The 20810-nt window shown below is 49.1% G+C and overlaps 1 protein-coding gene across 2 annotated transcripts in view; it reads left to right on the forward strand.

Annotated features, from left to right (window-relative positions):
• The first annotated feature begins 589 nt into the window (after nucleotides 1-589).
• The window catches only part of GRIN2A (glutamate ionotropic receptor NMDA type subunit 2A), a 228047-nt gene continuing 207826 nt past the window's right edge, over nucleotides 590-20810 (forward strand). Inside the window, exons 1-3 of one of the 2 annotated variants that reach the window (XM_028706352.2) lie at nucleotides 590-1295; nucleotides 2688-2874; nucleotides 4561-4983. In XM_028706352.2, coding sequence (XP_028562185.2) covers nucleotides 4564-4983 — 420 coding nt within the window. In that variant the 5' untranslated portion in view covers nucleotides 590-1295; nucleotides 2688-2874; nucleotides 4561-4563. The remainder of the gene's footprint in view (nucleotides 1296-2687; nucleotides 2875-4560; nucleotides 4984-20810) is intronic. The other variant, XM_077918644.1, reaches the window with a different exon arrangement.

Genomic DNA, 20810 nt, shown 5'->3' on the forward strand with positions numbered 1-20810 from the left:
ATCTATCTCTCACTCTCCAGAGCCCTTGCAACAGCCCCCTCCGTCTTGCAGCAAGGGAGACAGCCTGCAACTTAAACAATCAATCAGCAGCTTTACAAGGAAGAGGATATAATTATTATTATTAATAATATTAATCTATAAATTGAACATTATCTTGCCCGAGCCCCCTCCCCTCCCCTGCTCCCCCCCATTTATTATTATTATTATTATTATTATTTGCAACGGTGGCGGCGCGACCGGGTCCGCTCAGCCTCCCGGCCGCTCCACACCCGGCGTGTGGATGCGTGTGTACGCGCGCTGCTGCCGGGTCGCAGGGCGGCCACACGGCGCGTCTCTCTCCTTCGCAGCGGCTCCGCCTCCCTCCCTCCCCTCGGTTTTGGGGAGGGGGTGCTGCAGAGAAGGAGCGAGGAAGACTTTTCTCCCTCCTCCCCGCTTGGGCTGGCGCTCAGGCGCTGCGTGCGAACCGCGCTCTGCTCCAGACTGCGGCCCCGCCGCCGCCGCCCGCTCCTCCTCCGCCGCCCCGGGGCAGTGCACCAGCCGAGCCAAGCCCCTAGCAGCAGCCCAGCCAGCTCCGCTCAGCTGGGGCCTCCTCCTCCTCCTGCGCTCTTCAATCCCTCCAGCCGGCAGCCGCCTGCTGGCGAGTTGGCTCCACAATCCCTTTCCAGTGATGGAGAGAGAGAGAGAGAGAGGGAAGGGGGCTGCTGGTCTTTTTTTGGTGACACCCTCCCAATTCTTGCCCTGTTTGCTTCCACTGCAGCAGAAAAGCGCACTCCAAACGTCGATGGGGACGAGTAACAAGTCTCCAGTTTGGGCAAGCGTCGCGCGCAATTAAAGCGCCTCGGGGTTTTTTGGGGGGAGAGATTGGCATCTCTCTCGTTTGCAAAGCAGGGCAAGCAGTTGAGCTTGTTGGACTCTGCGCGCTCTCCCTCCCTCGGCTGGGTTGGCAAACTTGGAACAGGGAGGCGGTGTATGTGTGCTTGTGCGCGGCTGTGTGCGCGCGCGCGCCTGTGTGTGAGTGTGTGTGTGTTGGATGGTTTTGGGAGCCCGAAGATGCTGCCTGGCGTGGTTTCCCCCCCACCCCCTCTTGCGGAAGGGCACCTGAGCTGAAATCTGGGGATTAAGCAGACGCACACGCACACAAAACACAAGCACCCCCCCACCACCACACTCACCACCTACACACACACACACACACACACACACACACGGAGACGCGTTTCTGACGGGTGCCAAAGGAATCCTTTTGAAATGACTTGGAGGATTTTCAGCTTGGAATTATGTGGAGGGCGAATGCAGTGAGTAACAAGCGGCGGCGAAGGCGATTAAATAATAGCAATTATGATAAATAAGAATTTTTAAAAAATGCGGAATGGGGAGGGGGAGAGAGAGAGGGGTGGGAGGTGGGGGCTATGGATGGATGGTCGGTGGCGATCTTTTTGCCTGGCACTGTTGCAAAGGGGGGTGGAGTTGGGTTGCCTCGACAGTAGCGTCTATCTACCCCACCCCACCCCGCGCCAACCCCCGGCCACCCGTGAGTGAGATGGACAGATTAGGGTCCCGGCCTTGCTGCCGTTTTGCATGTCAATTTCGCCTGCCAAAAAAGAGCGAGAGAGTAAAAAAAAATTAAAACAAACGTCTTACCCCGGTGCGTTTCCCCATTATTTTTTTAGCATGGAAATTAGTGCTATTAGTATTACTGGAGAGGTTTACTGAGCAGGTGGAAAATGTTTCTTTCCTCTCTCGCCGCGCCATCCCATGCACCTTTACTCGGGAGTAAGCTCTTTGGTGCTTAGCTGAGTTTACTCTCGAGGAAGTGTGCGGAGGGTCGCTTCTTGCCTCCATTCCAAAATGAGGCGGCTGGTCCTCTTTTAAACACCCCCCCCCATCGCCAGCCTGTGCGTGTTTACTCAGAAACAAGTCCTCTTGACTTCAATGGGACTTACTTCCCAGGAAATGATGGGGGCTAGAAACTCCTTGCGATGGATCCCTCCAGTTGGGAACTTCAAGCTGCCAGAATGCACCTTTAACTTGGGTAAAAGAAGGACCCTCCATTAAATTGCAAAGGGATTGGGGGGGGGTCTGTCCTTACTTTCCGAGTAGACCGATCGCAGCGGTGGTTATGGGAACGCAAGTTTTGGGGGTGTTTACTCGGAAGCAAGGCCCGCCTATGTTCAGTGGGTTTTTTTACTCCCAGGTAAGGGAGTCTGCCTAGGATCCCAACCTCCAAGGGGTGGTGTTGGGGGAGGTGGAGGGGGGGGCGAGGTCGCTTCATCTGTCTCTCTCCGCTCGCCCCAAACACACCGCAATCCTACGCATCCTGACCCGGGGAGGAAATTCCGTTGAACTCCGCGAGGGCTTCCTCGGGAGTAAGGACGCATAGGATCGCGTGCACGTCCTAGTGGAGAGAAATTGCGGCAGGAGGCGGGAGATGGAAGGAAGGACGGGGAACGGATTTCCAAGCAAGATCGCGGGCGAAACGCGCTCTCCGACAAATTACATGGAAGCAAATCAACTTTCCCCCCTACAGACGATCGGTTGCCCGGCCAGGATTTATTAATTCGCTGCGCCGCGAAGTTGCCGCTGTGTTATTTTGCGCTGTTCCGCCTGCGCTAACGTGGTGGTCTTTCTCTCGCCCCTCCCTTCCCTCCCCCTCCTCCCCGCTCTCCCCAAAAAACCCTCCCTTTTAGACCCCCTTTGCACCGATAAGCAACCCTGCCTCGCGGGGAGGCGAGGATGTGGCGCCCCGATCTCAGCACCAACACTGGCGATCGCATCTCTGGAAAGCAGGATGGCAACCTCCCCTGACGCGCGGCGCTGAGGAGTCTTGCGAAATGCCAAACTTTGCGGCAGCGGCTACGATTTCTCACATTCCTGGTAATGCTGATTCTGATGCTGGTGGAAGGTGGCTGGAGGGGGGGGGGGTGGATGGGAATGAGGATAAATAAATAAATAATTTTTTTGGGGGGGGGGGAGAAAGTGGAGAGAAGCGCCATGGGGATGTTAGGAACGCGGCGGAGCGCCAGGAGGCGCTGTTGCTCTTGGTTTCCCTTTCGCCCCCATGAATGGAGCGAAGAAGCTAAGAATTCCCTCTCCTACGTAGTAAAGGCTAACGGTGCAGGATTTCGCAGCTTGTGTGTGTGTGTGTGTGTTGTGCACGTCTTTCTAATTGGTGCAAACAACCCCCCCCCCCTTCTGCCAGCGTGGTGCATTTTTTTTTAACCCACTGGTTTATTTTTTTTTTTTGGGGGGGGGGGGGGATATTTCAAATAATTAATACTTCCCAATGAAGGAGGTTTAAAAGCACGGGCGAGTGGGTTATGGCTTTACTATAAAAACCCACCCACCCTCTTTCTGTCTTTTTGCCTCTCGTGTGATCTGACTGCAGTCGGGGAAGCAGGGAAAAAAAAATCTGCCCTGCAACAGACAAGGGCTGAGTTTGAATCCAAATGAGGTCTGGGGAAAGAGACACGCAGCTCTAGAGACCCCTCGCTCGTGCCCACCTGAAGCCTAGGGAGGGAAGAGGCTTACTCTGAGTCCCATATATCCCCCTGCTGCTGATGGAACATGATTGATGAGTGTAGATGTCAGGATGATGGGAGCCATAGGATCAGAGATGCATTTTCCCCCAGGGCGGCGGTGGGGGGGTTTGATGCAAGTCAGCAGAACGTAGCCCCCTCCCTCCACAAGAGGCTTTGCCACTGGCCTCTGTGAGAAGGGAACAACAGCCCCCCCCTTTTCACCCCCTGCCCAACGAAATCCACGAAAATAAAGCAGTATCCAGGGTCTTGACCCGAAGCGAAGGGGGCAGTATGCATGCCAGCAACTGGCCGACATCCCCGATGCCCAGCCAAAGTGGGTACATTGCCAAGGAGAGAGGGGAGTGAGGGCGGGTGAGGGTTGGGGGGGGGGGAGAAGAGGGGAAAAAAAGGGTTAGAATAATGCATGTCTGAATCTGTTCCAGAAATTCAGCCAGTTCTGCGTGAGCAGCCAGCCAGCCAGCTTGAAATGAGTCTTGGAATAAAATACAATTTCTGGACAGAGGCGAGGGGAGGGAGGGGGGGGGGGCGCACACCAATCATTGCTGCTTCAGCCACAGCAGGAGGGAAGAGGAAAGGAGGGCAGGAAGCAGACAGGGCCTGGGTCACTGGATGCCTTCAAAGCCTTCAAAGATGCTTCGGAAAGCCAGGCTTTCCAAAAAGGCATTCTGAGAAGCTTCAGATATCTCATCTGCGCTGTGTCCTCAGCAGAGATTGAGCTGGTTTTATCCCCCCCCCCCCCCCCCGTAAGGGAAGGATATGAGCAGAGCTGGCCAGCGGCCCTTCCGAGACCTCGAAGGCGATGTCAGTTTTGCTCTGGTGGGAGTTAAGTGTTGCACTGAGCCTGGGCGCTTAGCTGAGGTTGAACTTTGAGGGCCACCTTGACCCTGCAAGAGGACTCAGTTCAAGGATGCCTGTTTGCAAGGTTAAGGACCGGGTCCCTGTGGGAGGCAGGAGGCTGTGGCAGTTCATCCTCATCTTCCGCGTGATGTGACGCCCGTCCTGGGCTCCTTGTTCTCCGCAGAGCATGGAGTTGGTGAAGATGGCGCGAGTTTGCTGGAATCTCCTGGTGCTTCAGGCTCTCCTGGCAGAGTTGGCCCTCGTCTGGGGGGCAGAGAAAAGCTACCCCATCCTGAACATCGCCGTCATCCTGGGAAGGACGCAGTACGTCACGGAAAGAGAGGTCCGAGCGCTTTGGACCAGGGATATGTCCGGCGACCTCACCGTCGACGTCAATGTGGTGCCCCTTCTGGTCAACCAGACAGACCCAAAAAGCATCATCACCAATGTCTGTGACTTGATGTCAGGCACCAAGATCCATGGCGTGGTTTTCGGGGACGACACCGACCAGGAGGCGGTTGCCCAGATTTTGGATTTTATTTCGTCACAGACCTTTATTCCGATCTTGGGGATTCATGGCGGCTCGTCAATGATCATGGCGGACAAGGTAGGCGGAGAGCACATTGTTGCGTGAAGTTGGTGCCCTGTGGGGCAATGTATGCTGTCGCCTCCCTGTTTGGGCAGAAACAGAAATGGAGCCATCCTTTCATGCAGGGGTAGCTAACATGTGCCCTCCAGATGCTGTTGGACTGCAGCTCCTGCTATCCAGCCAGCATGACCAATGGTTAGGGAAAGTGGGAGTTCCCACCCAACAACATCTGGAGGTCACTGAGTTGAGTAGTCCTGCCTTAATGGGTTGGTCTTGGCTTCCTTAAGCTGTCTGCAACTTCAGTTTCTTTGGGGAGGGAAGATATTTATTTCTGAATTAGACTTGTGGTTTAGCTTGGAGCGGATTCTTCCTCAGTACCAAGACCTGCTGGTTCAGGAGCAGTTTGTGGCTATTCCATGACTTTCCCTATCAACATTGGGCTGTGGGGTGTGAAAGATTAGCAAAATCTGTTTTTTTGTGTGTCTTCGGTTCACAAAGGATGTTTAGATCTTCAGCAGCTTCTGCACCAAAACTGCTTGGATGTCGCAAAGCCGAGGGTTTCACTCAGAACTGCATGTTTCCTTTGAGTTGTTGGATAAAAGTCTTCTCCAGCCACCCAACTCTGTGCCGAAAGGATCTCTTCCTGTCACTGTCCGCTGGTTTCAAAGGTCTGATCTGCACTGCAGACTCAAGCCAGCTGAACTGTCATTTTCTTAGGGAATTTGGGGGGGGGGACACAGCTCTCTTGGGGATGGGGGCTAAGCATATATTTTTGCAACTCATGCACAGCCGCAGCTCTTGTGATCCTTAAGGGGTAACAAAGATTGCAATGCATGTGTAGTGTAGATCCTGGAAGTTATTAATCCAGCAAGCATGTCAAAAGGAAGCGATGGGGAGACTTTAACTACAGGCTAGGTGAATGCTGGCTTACCTAGCTGGTGTTATGAAGAGCCGTTGGGATGTTGGCCAGGGCCGACCCTAGACATTTTGCCACCTGGGGCAAACCACAAAATGGCGCTCCTTCCCTGTCAGGGAAGAAGAATTAAACGAAGGTCTACATCAGGAACAAGGGGGGTGGGGGATAAAGATCTACATTGGGATCTGCTGTGCCTGTGGTTCCTGCTTCTTGAGGCAGCCTCCTCACCTTGCCTCATGTGTGGGCCGGCCCTGATTTCAGGAAAGTCGAACCAATTGTGGACGGGAACTGTGTCAGGGTTGTGTGACGAGCTGTGAGTTCAAAGACTTGGGGCTCGGGATAGGATAGGGTGCCTTGGTGCGCAAGCAAACAAAAACTTAGCAAAAATGTGTGCGAGAGAGATAATAATCACCAGGGATTAGGCAACTGAGCAGTGGTGCAGTGAGACTGAATGAATCTCCAGGGTGCGATGGCAACTCTGCACATGGTACATTCGCACGATACATTTAAAGTGCTGTGATACCGTTTCAAACATCCTTGGCTTCCTCTTACTAATTCTGGCAGCTGTAGGTTCTTACTAGTTTCCTTCCCAAGCTACAATTCTCAGAGTTCCCCATGAGGAAGAAGGACCGTTTGTTTAAACCACTGTGGGAACGGGCAATGGTGTCTCTAGCAACTCCCAGGACCCTTAATGAACTACAGTTCCCAGGATTCCTTTGGGGGGGGGGGAGCCATGGCTGTTGAAAGTGGTATCTTAGCGCATTATCTGTCTGGTGTAAATGGGGCCTGAGGCCTACATCTGTCAGCGTGCATAGCAAACCCTCGATAGTTCTCAAAGCCTGCGTGGAAAATGGTCTCTCTTTGTTTTGGCTCTGACAGAAGGTCCACGTAACCTCAGCACGATGCCAAATGAAGTACCTCTTCCATGCAATGGTTAACAAACGTACAAGAGTATTTGTCACAAGGGTGATGGGCACCGCATTTGTTGACTTCTTAAAGTAAGGGATTCTCTTTGGTTTGGGAACGTCATGCCTGGGGTGAATGTGGCCCTCCAAAGCTTTCTATCTGGCCCCTGGGATTTCCACAGGCCACGCCCCCCTCTCCCCAGGCTCTGTTTTACACCCCCGTCAAGTGCTTTTGCACTGTGTTCTTGAACTGCAATCATGCCATTGGCCCATCCAGTTTGGTATTGTCTACACTGACTGGTAGCAGCTTCCCAGGACTTCAGAGCAAGCTCTGTCCCCCGGTTCTACCTGGAGAAACCCAGTGTTAGAAGCTGAGATATATCAGCTAGGCGCCAAATGGCTCCTTAAACCAGGGTTAGAGTTGGGGGCAAGATGGCTCTAAAGTCATATATCTCAATACAAACTTTTGGGTTCCTGAAATTCATTCTGATTGTGCAGATTCTATTTGTTGTTGTTGTTTAGTCGTGTCCAACTCTTCGTGACCCCATGGACCAGAGCACGCCAGACACTCCTGTCTTCCACTGCCTCCTGCAATTTGGTCAACCTCGTGCTGGTAGCTTCAACAACACTGTCCAACCATCTCGTCCTCCGTCATCCCCTTCTCCTTGTGCCCTCCATCTTTCCCAACATCAGGGTCTTTTCCAGGGAGTCTTCTCTTCTATAAGATGTGGTATTTGTGTGTTGAAACAGTTCAGATCCAAGGATCCCCAGGCATGTACCTCCAGATGGTGGAGATGTCAGGCAGCATCCTGGCACCTGGACATCTTCACTTGGTCGCAAGTGGCCAATAGGTGCAAAATGTGCCTGGCTAATTTCTAACACTGCTGGAGATGCCGTCAGGGGATTGAACCTGGGACCTCCTGCAGCCCTTCCCTTCTCGCTAGCCTGGATGGAGAGGTGTGTGCAGAAACCTTTGACTTCCTCTTGGCTGGAAGGTAGCTTACAGGGCAAAGGTCAGAGTTGCATCTATTGCTCCACTTATTTTTGTCTCTGGGTCCATGCACTATTGGAATGTGTCATAGGTTTCCTGTGGGTGGAGGTAGGGAAATGTGTCCCTCCATTTGACAAATTCATTGCAGACAGAGGAGAAGATGTCCCTTAGCTGTTCTTCAATATGGCAGCGAAATGGAACCTCCATGGCAAGAGGCAGTTTACCTTTGAGTACCAGGCACTGCGAGCAAACAGATGCCGACTTGGGAAAGAAAGACCTGTCTGACTGCTCTTGGAAGCAGTGTTCAAAACGCGCTAGGTGCGTTCTGCTATTGGGGTGGGTTCCATTGTGACTACATGAAGATTTCTGGGCACCCAGTTGACAACTGACATCTCCATCGAGCCAGCTGACTCATCTGTAGCAAAAGATGCATGTCTTCTGCTTCTCGGCTGGCTGTGCTATAGCCTTCCCACAAGCCACCCAGATGGATCTCACAGATCACAGTTTGCAAACCTCTGCCTTAGTCCGTAGTTAAGACCCTTTCCATTTCTATGGTGTGTGTTTCTCCTTCTTGCACACTGGGACAAATGAGCTGTTGTAAGAGCAAGCTACAGTTGAGCAATGTGGCTGAGATCCTAGAATTGTAAAATTGGAAGGGATCATCTGTTCCAAGCCCCTGGTGAATAGACGTTCCATTGTGGCGACCGTAACCCAGGTTTAACGTGTCATTTGGCGCCTAGCTTATATACCTGAGTTTCTAACATTGCTTGGAAGTGGAATGATGAAAGAAATGGATCATTGGTTGGCTCTAGCAGGACTCTGGGTACGTCTTGAATAGCAGCCAGTGATGGCAATGGCCACTTTATTCTTGGTCCCCAGCATTTGCTGCTCAGAGGTAGACTGCCTTTGTCTACGAAGGCTCTCCGCTTTGCAATTCGATATCATGATTAGCCATTGGTGGTTCTCTTAAATCTTCTTACACGAATTGGCCAAACCCTTTTCAAAAGCTTGTGGCGGAGGAACATCTCGCCGACAGCAAATTTCAGAGGTTAAAAGCATGTTTTGCGAAGCAGTCCGGCCTTTGCTTGTCCAGAAGTCAAACAGTGAACCCAAATTCCATGGGGCATACAGGTTTACAGGCCGTTATTGCAAGCCTCTTCTCTGGGACGGTGGCTTCTGGGTGCTAAGGATGGGGCACAACCTTTCTTGTGACAGTGCAGGGCCACTTCTAGGATGTGAAAGGTGAGCTGGGAGCTCAACCCAGGGGTGTTGCGCCCCAGGTCACCAAGCTGGATCAGGGCTTCCAGATTTCAAGAAAATGCTTCTGCTGGCAGCTGGAGCTTGGAAGCTCTGATCTGCAAAGAAGTTTATACCGAAGTGGAAACGGAAGCCTCTTGTATAGAAAGAGGCTGTTTTGGTCCACACAGATATGATGCACAATGAAGACCTCATAGCAGCATTAAAGTTAATTGTTACCTTCCTAGCCTTGCCTCTTCTGCTCTCCCTGGTTCTCGCCTTTGCTTGCTAGCCTTAGTTCTGCTTCCCTGCTTTTTTCTGTTTCTGCTTATGCCAGGGGTGGAATGTGGCCCTCCAGCCTTCTCTGTGTGGACCTCAGAATGCTCCCCAAGCCCACACCCCATGCACTTTCGTCCAGCTGGGATGGTCCCTTGGGTTCTGATAATGCCCCTTCTTTGCCTGCATGGACGATAGAGAGGAGTGTGTTTGTGCAGAAACCAGTCTACTGCAAGAGGCAATAGCCATCGTTCTGTCTCCTTTTGCCTCTGTACCTGGTCACCACTGCCATGTGGCCCTCAGAAGGCTGCCCACCAGGCCATGTGGCCCCAAGACTGCAAAATCTCCCACCCGCCGGCTTTTATTGCATGGTGCCTAATACTACTTGCTGCGTTTATTATTCGTTTTATTGTTGTGAACCGGGAATTGCAGTGAAGAGGTGAAACTGGCCCTGTCCCCCCTGCACAGAACATTGCCGAATCTATGAATCGGAGTGGTTCTTTTTGTAGAGCTGCAGAACTCATCCCTCTCTTGCCTTCCCCAGCATTGTTTTTGGCCCCTCCCTGGTCTTGCCTGCTTCCGTCTCCGAACATTGGATGTAAGCAGCTGGGGTTGGGCAGCTGCTGTTGTTGCAGTTGTCACGTGGCTTTGCAGAGCAGGGACAGCCAACTTCTGCATTCTTGGGGTGTGTGTTCTGTGTCTTCCAGTGAACAGACTGGGGCCCAGCAATAAAATCTGCTGCAGAAACTGGAAAGCCAAATGCCATTTAGCATTTAAGGCTGGGTTGCAGAACCTGCTGTCCTCTAGATGTGGCTGGAGTGCATTGAATATGTGATGCCTCAAAGGTTGGGACATGTGTCTAGGACAGGGGTGGGGAAGCTGGTGCCTTCCAGGTGTGGCTGGACTCCAGCTCCCATAATTCCTTGCCATTGGCCATGCTGGCTGGGGCTGATGGGATTTGGAGTCCAACAGCAGTCAGAGAGCCACAGATCTCCCCCATCACTGATGGAGGGCTTTACAAGCGTGTAAGCATAGGATTATAGAATTGTTGAGTTGCAAGGGACCCCCAAATGCCATCTAGTCCAATCCCCTACAATGCAGGAATTCTGCCCACAGCCATTCCTGGGTGGGCTTATATAAAATATTATACAACCCTGCTTAATATTTGACAGCTATTTACATTGCATATGCGTGGGACGTTTCTTGGGCTTGGGGCACATGGGGGTTCTTTGTTGTATTTCCAGAAAACTGAAAAATAAGTTTAAAAAACCAAATCTGTCCACTGCCATCAAAATTCAATACAGTCATACCTCGGGTTACAGATTCGGGTTGCGCGATTTTGGGTTGCGCACTGTGCCAAACCTGGAAGTACCAGAACGGGTTATTTCTGGGTTTCAGCGCTTGCACATGTGCAGAAGCGCTAAATCGCACTTTGCGCATGCGCAGACGCGCCAAATCGCACTTTGCGCATGTGCAGACGCGCCAAATCGCAACCCACATGTGCGCAGACATGGCACTGCAGGTTGCGGATGCTGTGAGTTGTGAACGTGCTTCCCGCACGGATCATGTTCACAACCCGAGCGTCCACTGTAGAGGGATGTTAATGTTGCACAGCAGAAAGGAATATAATGTGTGTGTGTGTTTTGCAACTGAATATCTTGTTTCTGTTCCTTTCTGGCAGGCGATTTTTTGGGTCATGTTGCGTCCAAAAGATGTGGGGTGGAGGAATGAGAGGCCAGATAAATTTGCACCGGGATGAGGAGGGCTGGGTCTGGCCTAGAGCCACTGATTGGCCATCTCAGCTGCAGATCCAGAAGGGTGAATCTGGTAATTTCAGTTTCCCTCCTTTCCTTGTTTTTCTGGTTCGGTTCTCCACATTTCCATGCCGCTTTTGAATTTTAAAACTAACAAAATCTTCGTGTACTGGATGGTGTGCGACTAACGTTTACTCAGAATAGACCTGATATCTTTTTGGTACACATTTCCGGGCTGAAGAACAGCATTGCAAAATTCATAGAAGTGCAAATTGTGAACAGTGACTGCGTCTTGTTCCAGTAACTGAGAATTGGGCAAGTTTGCCTTCAAATGCAAACTGAACATGAATTCTCCCTCCTCCCTTATCGACGGCACTAACCAAGATTGACCAACAGCCTGGCCTGGTACAAGGCAGTTTCTGATGTTCTTGCATATGGAGAAAGGCTGTTAGCTGAGTGGTTGAGCATCTGCTCTGCGTGCGGAAGGTCGCTGGTTCGATGCGCAATGGCTTTTCCTGGGGAAAAGGCTCCCTGTCCAAAATCTCAGAGAGCTGTTGCCAGCCAGTGCCGACAACACTGATCTAGGCAGACTGGTGGTCTGGCTCGGTGTGAGGCAGCCTCCTGCGTTTCTTCAACTCCAGGCGACATAAAACGTAGCTGAAGATGTGAAAGCTTCTTTCGCAAGGCTGAATGGCCCACCGTCACAATCCCTGCTCCTGAGATTGCCTCGTGTTTTGCCTGGGTGATGCTAGCTGCTGCTGAGGAGCCTTTGAGCCAATCTTGTTTGTCACTTATGTAAAGAGTTGATGATAATTCAGCGAGGCGTTTGCTGACTGGAGAGCCACTTATTAGCTTTTCAGCAAATAATTTCTCAGCACATCAAACCCCGAGACTGTTTCACAACAGTAGCGGAGCCGACTGAAGGCAAACCAGATATTAGAAAATAAAAATAGCTTGGGTTCTCCTCTCAATCCCCTCGCCTCCCCTCCTCGCTCCCTATAGCTTGCCTCTTCTGTAGACGTCTTTTCGGCATTGCGGTCGGGAGATGGCGAGGTGGAATTAAGAGATTTGCACCGTTTCGGGTCAGCGATCCATGCAGATTCAGGAGTTGGGGTTGCAGGACAGAGTGGAGAACGGGCTGGACTAGGATGCTGCATGTAAAGACTAACTGAACGATGGGAGTGCTGTGTGTTTGTGTCTGTCTGAAGCATGTCCCAATAGTCTTAGCTTGTCTCTGCCTCACCTGCACCTCTCCTGCCTGCCACAGGGATTCGGCAACAAGGATGGCACAGCCGCAGTCCAGTCGAGTGCTTGGGGGCAGCATAAGTACAGTGGTACCTCGGGTTACAGATGCTTCAGGTTACAGATGCTTCACATTATAGACTCTGCTAACCCAGAAATAGTACCTCGGGTAAAGAACTTTGCTTCAGGATGAGGACAGAAATCGTGTGGCGGTGGCGCGGCAGCAGCGGAAAGCCCCATTAGCTAAAGTGGTACCTCGGGTTAAGAACAGTTTCAGGTTAAGAACGGACCTCCAGAACAAATTAAGTTCTTAACCCAAGATACCACTGTACTGCAATGCTGAATTAGAACAAAACCGATCAAGCCCCAGTATACTGTTTCCGACAGTGGTCAGCTGCTGGGCACCCACGTGCAAGATGCAAAAGGGAAGCCTTTCCCCTGGTGCTTGTCCCAGCAGCTACTGAGAGATATGCTGCCTCTGGGCATGGCTGCTCCATTCTGGAGTTTCCATCTAGGAGTCTTGGTAGTTATCATTGCCACTTTGCGGCTGTGAATCCCACAAGACTCATACATTAGCACCCGTTCAAGTAGCCCAGAGGAAGAAGTTATGACTAAACCTCAATCTACAGCCAGTTATTGTCACCACCCTTGTTCTTAAATTGATAATAGTACATTTAATGTAAGATGCTTCTTTCAATGCTTTCCAAATACAGATATTTTCCCATGGTGTATGCGGATGAAGTTTAATCAAAGTCAGAATTCTCATCTTAAATGCTGAAGCAGAAGAGGCAATAAAGCTATTTTGATTTCAAATCTGCAATCTAGTTATGTGAAAAACCAAATCCCACCTCACAGACATTCAGAAACAAGGTACAGTAGAGGAACCAAGTGAAAGCAGACTGAAGCAAAAGGCTCTTCAGGGACCAACCAAAAGAAAAAGGAGGAGGGAGCCCATTATATCTCTTGGAGGAGGGAGTTCCAAGGATGGTGTCACCACCGATAAGGCCCTGTCAGTTTTACCTGCCTCTTCCACAGAGAAGGATGGAGGGTGGGAAGGGAGAGGTTTCCCATGGAGTTAGCCTATTGCCTCCCCCAACCACACAGGTGATGGTGGGAAAGGACTGGCTCATTCCTTGTTTCAATAATAATTCTCGTGCCCTCCTCTGGTGTCAGAAGTGGGATGTGCAGCGGAGAAGGCTGATCTGTTAGGACCAATGGGACACAGGCCCACCAATCTTAATTTGCCTTCAGACAGGTTCCATCTGCATGGGGTGGGGGGTGGGGGGTGGCTCTGGCTGCCAGTGTTACCCCTGTAGAATTCAGCAGGTTGGAGGTGGAGGCCAGGGACAAAACTAGAAATAGTTGGATCTGCCTGCCATTGGCGCCTTGGCTGCCACCTACCAGTCTGAATAGTCACCAGCCATCATTGGGGATGTGTGCTATCTGAATGCCCCCCACCCTAAGTTCCCAAAGGCTTGAAAATATGGGGAATGATGCGGTAAGCTTTCATCAAGTAGATTTTCCAACTCAAGAATAGATAGAGATCAATAAAACCTGAAGATTGACAGGGCATTTAACTCTCCCTTCTCTGATGTTCCTGGAGGCAGACTAACTCCTGTAACACCTGCGGGGTGCTTGATAATCTCTTTTTCTCTTCTTATAGCCACTGAAACTAAGACTCCATCTGCACCATGTTTTTAAAGCAGTATCATACCACTTTAAATACTCATGTTGTTGTTTAGTTGTGTTGGACTCTTTGTGACCCCATGGACCAGAGCACGCCAGGCACTCCTGTCTTCCATTGCTTCCCGCAGTTTGGTCAAACTCATGTTCGTAGCTTCGATAACACTGTCCAACCATCTCGTCCTCTGTCGTCCCCTTATTCTTGTGCCCTCCATCTTTCCCAACATCAGGGTCTTTTCCAGGGAGTCTTCTCTTCTCATGAGGTGGCTAAAGTATTGGAGCCTCAGCTTCAGGATCTGTCCTTCCAGTGAGCACTTAGGGCTGATTTCCTTCAGAATGGATAGGTTTGATCTTCTTGCAGTCCATGGGACTCTCAAGAGTCTCTTCTAGCACCATAATTCAAAAGCATCCATTCTTTGGCGATCAGCCTTCTTTATGGTCCAGCTCTCACTTCCATACATCACTACTGGGAAAACCATGGTTTTAACTATACAGACCTTTGTTAGCAAGGTGATGTCTCTGATTTTTAAGATACTCATAGTTTCCTCCAAAGTATCCTGGGAAGTGTAGTTTGTTAAGGGTGCCGAGAGCCGATAGGAGACCTTGGTCCCCTTGCAGAGCTACATTTCCCCATGTATTTTAATTACCAATCCCTCTTCCCAGGGAACTCTGGGAATCATAGCTCTCAGAGGGGACCAATGGTCTCTTAACAACTCTCAGCACCCTCAACAAACTACACTTCCCACAATACTTTGAGGGAAGACATGGCCATTTAAAGTGGCTTGATGTTCTCATGAAAATAAATGGAGAGAAGGATGGTGCATTAGAGGTGATTGCATACATCACAATGTTAGGGAATATGTTGTCTTCAACTCTGTCCTTCCAATAACACAAACCACTCTAACTGAAAGATTGTCTAGAGAAAACAAGGCCAGTGTTTACATGTATGAAAATGTATTTGACCTCTCTTTGACAAGGGAAGTCGGAATCCAACAAGAGAATAAGCTCTTAGAACAATGGGCCCTCTTCAGAAGCAAAAATACTTTCAAGGAGAGCATGTCTCTATAGCCCTGTTACTTGGGGAGAGAGAAAGGGAGATGGAGATGCAGACAGCATACTTCTCAGTTGCTCACTAAAAAGGATATTGACTAGCTGGAAGGTGTGCAGAGGATGGTGACCAAGATGATCAAGGGTCTGGAAACCAAGCTATATGAGGAATGGTTGAGGGAGTTGGGCAGGTTTAGCCTGGAGAAGTTAAAACTGAGAGGCTGTTGTTGTTTAGTCATTCAGTCGTGTCCGACTCTTCGTGACCCCATGGACCAGAGCACGCCAGGCACTCCTGTCTTCCACTGCCTCCCGCAGTTTGGTCAGACTCATGTTAGTAGCTTTGAGAACACTCCATGGGACTCTCAAGAGTCTCCTCCAGCACCATAATTCAAAAGCATCAATTCTTTGGCGATCAGCCTTCTTTATGGTCCAGCTCTCACTTCCATACATTACTACTGGGAAAACCATAGCTTTAATTATCATAGCCACCTTCAAATATCTGAAGGGCTGTGAGATAGAACATGGAGTAGTCTTGTGGGTAGGACTCAAACCAATGGATTCAAATGACAACAAAGAAGATTCTGACTCATTAGGAAGAACTTCCTGCTGGTTAGAGCTGTTCGACAGTGGAGGTTGGTGGACTCTCCTTCCTTGGAGGTTTTCCAGCAGAGCTTGGCCAGCCATCTGTCAGGTCTTCTTTAACTGTGATTCCTGCATTGCAGGGGGTTGGACTAGATGACCATTGGGGTGCCTGCCAACTCTATATTTCTGTGATTCGAAGGTAGTTTCCTCTTACCGTCCAGCTTCTGGGTCACTCAGTGCGACGACACTGGATTAACTTGATGAACATTAGGCTTATTTAAATATTTTATCATATTAAATGTCATTGTGTTAATATTTAATAGAGCTGAGCAGGTTGGAACGTATTAGGTTACCTGTATTCATGTTCTGGCTGTTCTTTGGTGATCCCAACCACCCCTTAGAGGCACTTCCACCACAGAATTGCTGCCGATGTGCCAACTGCCTTTGCAGTTTACAACTTCATAGCAGAAAAATGCCACCAGCATAAGAGGAAGCAAGTGAGAGGAGATAGGGTGTAGTGTCCTGGCAACAGAACAATGGTTCTTACTTCAAATGGCCATTTCAGGAGCTCTAAAGGGTAGGAGGAGTTGCTCCAATACAGCCCAGGGTAATGCCTCACTGCCTCTCTACCAGGCCCAGTGCAGAACAGGACCAATACGTCCTCCTCAGATGAGAGTCCTAGCAGCAGCCCTAGTAACTTGGATGGCTTTTGAAGAGGATTAGGCAGTTTCCTGGCATATAAGGCTACCAATGGTTGCTAATTCTTACGGCTAGGCTCTGTCGGAGGCTGCATGCCCCTGAATACTGATTGTTGGAAACTGCTCTTGTGCTCAGGTTGGACTAGATGGGCCACTGACCTGATCCAGCAGGCTCTTCTTCTGCTCTTACCTACAGGAATTAAAGAGGAGGCAACAGATATTGATGCCTGGGAACAGGTCTGCATATTTAGGTAGAAGAAGAAGAAGAAGAGTTTGGATTTGATATCCCGCCTTTCACTCCCCTTCAGGAGTCTCAAAGCGGCTAACATTCTCCTTTCCCTTCCTCCCCCACAACAAACACTCTGTGAGGTGAGTGGGGCTGAGAGACTTCACAGAAGTGTGACTGGCCCAAGGTCACCCAGCAGCTGCATGTGGAGGAGCGGAGACGCGAACCCGGTTACCCAGATTACGTGACTACCACTCTTAACCACTACACCACACTGGCTCTCCAACATACCCCTTTTTGTTGTTTGGCTGATAATCAAAGGGCCAGGTGACATTCTACAGGTCATCTTTGGTGCAAGAGGGTACCAGTTGCTGAACCTGAGCTTAACTCTCTCACACATGCACACACCAGCACCAAAATAAATAATGTGCTACTTTTTGACAGGGGACCTGTGATTTGAATTTACTGGAAGGTCATTGTCATGCTTGTTGTAGTCAATTTGGGAATAGCATGTTGAATGCTATAAATAACTGGGTTTTGCAGGCCTTGCTTGCTGCCGTGGTCTCTTTTGTTGCAGGAGTATGGGTCAGAGTGATAGAGAAAAGGGTGAAGCTATCAAAATCATCTAAATTGACTTGATCAACGGGGAAGTGAGGATCACAAATTCATACCTAAGTAGGCTGTCTGTAGATGTGAATGGAGGAGGCATCTTAGCAGCTCCCTGGTTCTCCTTTCTCCTTCTTTAATCCCGCCCCCCGTCTCCATGATTTTGAGATATTTCTAAAGCTCAATGAAACAGTCAAGGAGGTGGTATGGATTGTGGGAGCTTCTGGGTCACCTTACCTGCTTGTACCTGACTTGGTTGTCTGGACCAGGCAGAAGAGGGATGCATATTGTCCCTGTCAAATGCATTTTAATTCTCCACTTCGTCATCCATTAACAGTGCTGGAGAATATGCTGGTTTTAATTGGAACTGACAGTTTAATAGCTTCTTTCTCTTTCTCTCACCTTTTTTGTTTTGCTGGTAATGTGCTTTGCCCAGTCTAATGAACAAGCATGTGGTTCTTGTGTTGTTGGTTTTTTTTTTAAAGATATACCTTCTCAAATCTGTAGCGTAGTTCTGGACACAAGCTGGACTCTCTTGTTGGGACAGATAATTGCAGAAGAACCCCCAAGCTGTGTACCTGCTCCTTTATAAAAAGGTAAAGGGATCCCTGACCATTAGGTCCAGTCGTGGATGACTCTGGGGTTGCGGTGCTCATCTTGCTTTATTGGCCAAGGGAGCCAGCGTACAACTTCCGGGTCATGTGACCAGCATGACTAAGCCGCTTATGGCGAACTAGAGCAGCACACGGACACACCGTTTAACTTCCTGCTGGAAGTATTTATCTACTTGCACTTTGACGTGCTTTCGAACTGCTAGGTTGGCAGGAGCAGGGACCGAGCAACGGGAGCTCACCCCGTCGCAGGGATTCGAACCGCCGACCTTCTGATCAGCAAGTCCTAGGCTCTGTGGTTTAACCCACAGCGCCACCCGCGTCCCACCTGCTCCTTTATAGGGAGTGTAAGCCCACCAAGAGCAGGCAGTCTCCCATCCTTCTTGTCTAGGGAACCACCTACTAACAGTTCTGTCTGGACTGAGCTTCAGTTTGTTGGCTGTCATCTAGGCAAAGGCAAAACAATACTCCAAATGCATTGGCTTTCTTGACAGCCCAGCATCTGAGACAATGTCTCGAGAAGTTTCACCTTAGTCAACTGATGCTGGAGCTTTGACAGTCAATTAGGAATGGGAGAAGGGGAAATAAATGAGATTCCGTTCCATTTAGAAGGCAACTTGCCTAGTTTACATTTTCAGAAATGGTACGAGAACCGAAACACAGATTTCCCACCTTTTCAAATTTTGCAATTTGCAGAGAGTAAATCTGCATGTTCTCTGCAGCCAAGTCACGTGCACAGAAATGTATGCACTGGCATAAACTGTGCATAAAGATATTAGTGCAAATGACAGGAAATTAGGGGAAACCACTCTGCAAAAAATGTGTGTATTAAGCGGAATTGCACACAGACATGTCTGTTAGGAGAAACGCACACTAAGATGCTGATGAATTTTCATTTGGACTTTAGGGGGGGGGGGAATAACAAAATGGTGCCAAAATGTGGAGGACTGAGAGTCAATAGCTGGAGTCAATAGCTGTGGGGGTTCCAAAGACTGCATCCCTTCCATACCTCCAGTATCTACTTCCTTTGTAAATTACAATAATCTGTTTAATTTCCTGGGTAGGTGGAGGGAGGAGCAGAACTTGGCAGGACCACCAGTTTTATGTTGTAAATCTTCATGTTCTCTGCTTTAATGTCATGTGTCGTTCATCTTCCCCTGGCCCTGGCAAGTGCCCTAAATACTACCCAAAGCCTGCTTCAGCTCTGAAGAAAAATGCGATGGGTGACATGTATCCCATTATGCCCTACTCACAGTAGACCCATTGAAACCAGCCAACTTGAGTCCATCATTTCAGTGGGTCTTCTCTGAGCATCTGATACTGGATAATGCCATATATATATATATATATATATATATATATATATATATATATCTGTCTATCTATCTATCTATCTATCTATCTATAGATCTATAGATCTATAGATCTATAGATCTATAGATCTATAGATCTATAGATCTATATCTATATATATCAGAATGGGGAACCCGTGACCCTTGAGATGATGTTGGACTCCCATTGGTCCAAACCAGCAGCCAGGAATGATGGGAGCTGGAGCTCAACATCTGGAGGACCACAGGTTCATCAGCCCCGCAGAAGTAGTCACCAGTAACCTTTTAGTTAGATAGTTAGTATACTGCCCTGTAAAAGGTAAAGGTAAAGGACCCAGTCAAAGTCAACTATAGGGTTGCAGTGCTCATCTCGCTTTCAGGCCGAGGGAGCTGGCGTTTGTCCACAGACAGCTTTCTGGGTCACATGACCAGCAGAACTAGATTGCTTTTGATGCAACAGAACACTGTGACGTACACCAGAGTGCATGGAAACACCGTTTACTTTCCCGCCGCAGCAACATCTGCTTATCTACTTGCACTGGTGTGCTTTCAAACTGTTAGGTTGGCAGAAGCTGGGACAGAGCAACAGGAGCTCACTCTGTTATGGGGTTTTGAACCACTGACCTTCTGATCTGCAAGGCCAAGAGGCTCCATGGTTTAGACCACAGTGCCACCCATATCTGTGTACCTGCAGGTCTCAGATAAAATCATAATATAAAAACACAAAATTCATAATCGAAATAAAAAGAAGAACAACCCAATAATGTCCCCCATCCCCAACACATTTTAAAAGGGCATTAAATGTCAATCAACCAAAGGCCTGGTTAAAGAGAAACGTTTTTGCCTGGCGCCTAAAAGAAGGCACCCGCCGAACCTCCCTGGGGAGAGCGTTCCACAAATGGGGAGCCACTGCCACCCTCCGGACAAAGAAAGGCCTCGTGAATTTGTCCAGTCCTCATATGTGTGTGTGTGTGTGTGTGTGTGTGTGTGTGTGTATGTATGTGTGTGTATGTATTTTAGCATATCATTTCCAACAATTATTAAACATACTTTTATATCTTATACAATTTTTTTGGCTTCCATCAATCATATCTGAAAATTTTCCAATCTTTCCCACTTAATTTACATTTCTTACTTTCACTATTACATTTAAGTATCATAACTAGTGCCTCTCTTCTTTCTCTTCTTTGCAATATTTCATATATTCCTCCTTACAAAACTTCTTGTAGTCCTACTAGCGTAATTTGTTGATTACAGTTGCTCTCCAAATAGTTCGTATAGTTCTTCCAATCTTCTGCGAATCTCTGGTCCCGTAGGTTTCAAATCCTTCCTGTCATTTTATCCAATTCTGCGTAGTCCATTAATTTTGCCTGCCACTCTTCTTTCGTCGATATTTCTTCTTGTTTCCATTTCTGGTCCAACAATATTCTTGCTGCTGCTGTTGTGTATAAAAACAATCCTCTTTTAAAGACACCCAGGTTGGTGGCCATTTCTGCCTCCTCTGGGAATGAGTCCCATAGCTGAACTTTGCACTGCGTGAAAAAGTCCCTTTTAAAATCTATCCCAAATCCCCCAACCTTCAGCTTCATTGGCTGTCCATGAGTTCTAGCAATAGGGGAGAGGGAGAGAGAAAGTTCCCTCCACCCATTTTCTCCTTGCCATGCCTAAATTTATAAGTTCCTGTGATGTCGCCTCTAATAAACCTTTCCTCTAAACCAAAAGTCCCAAACGCTGCAACCTT

This window comes from Podarcis muralis, chromosome 14 (genome assembly GCF_964188315.1).
Source record: "Podarcis muralis chromosome 14, rPodMur119.hap1.1, whole genome shotgun sequence".
Lineage (NCBI taxonomy): Eukaryota > Metazoa > Chordata > Lepidosauria > Squamata > Lacertidae > Podarcis > Podarcis muralis.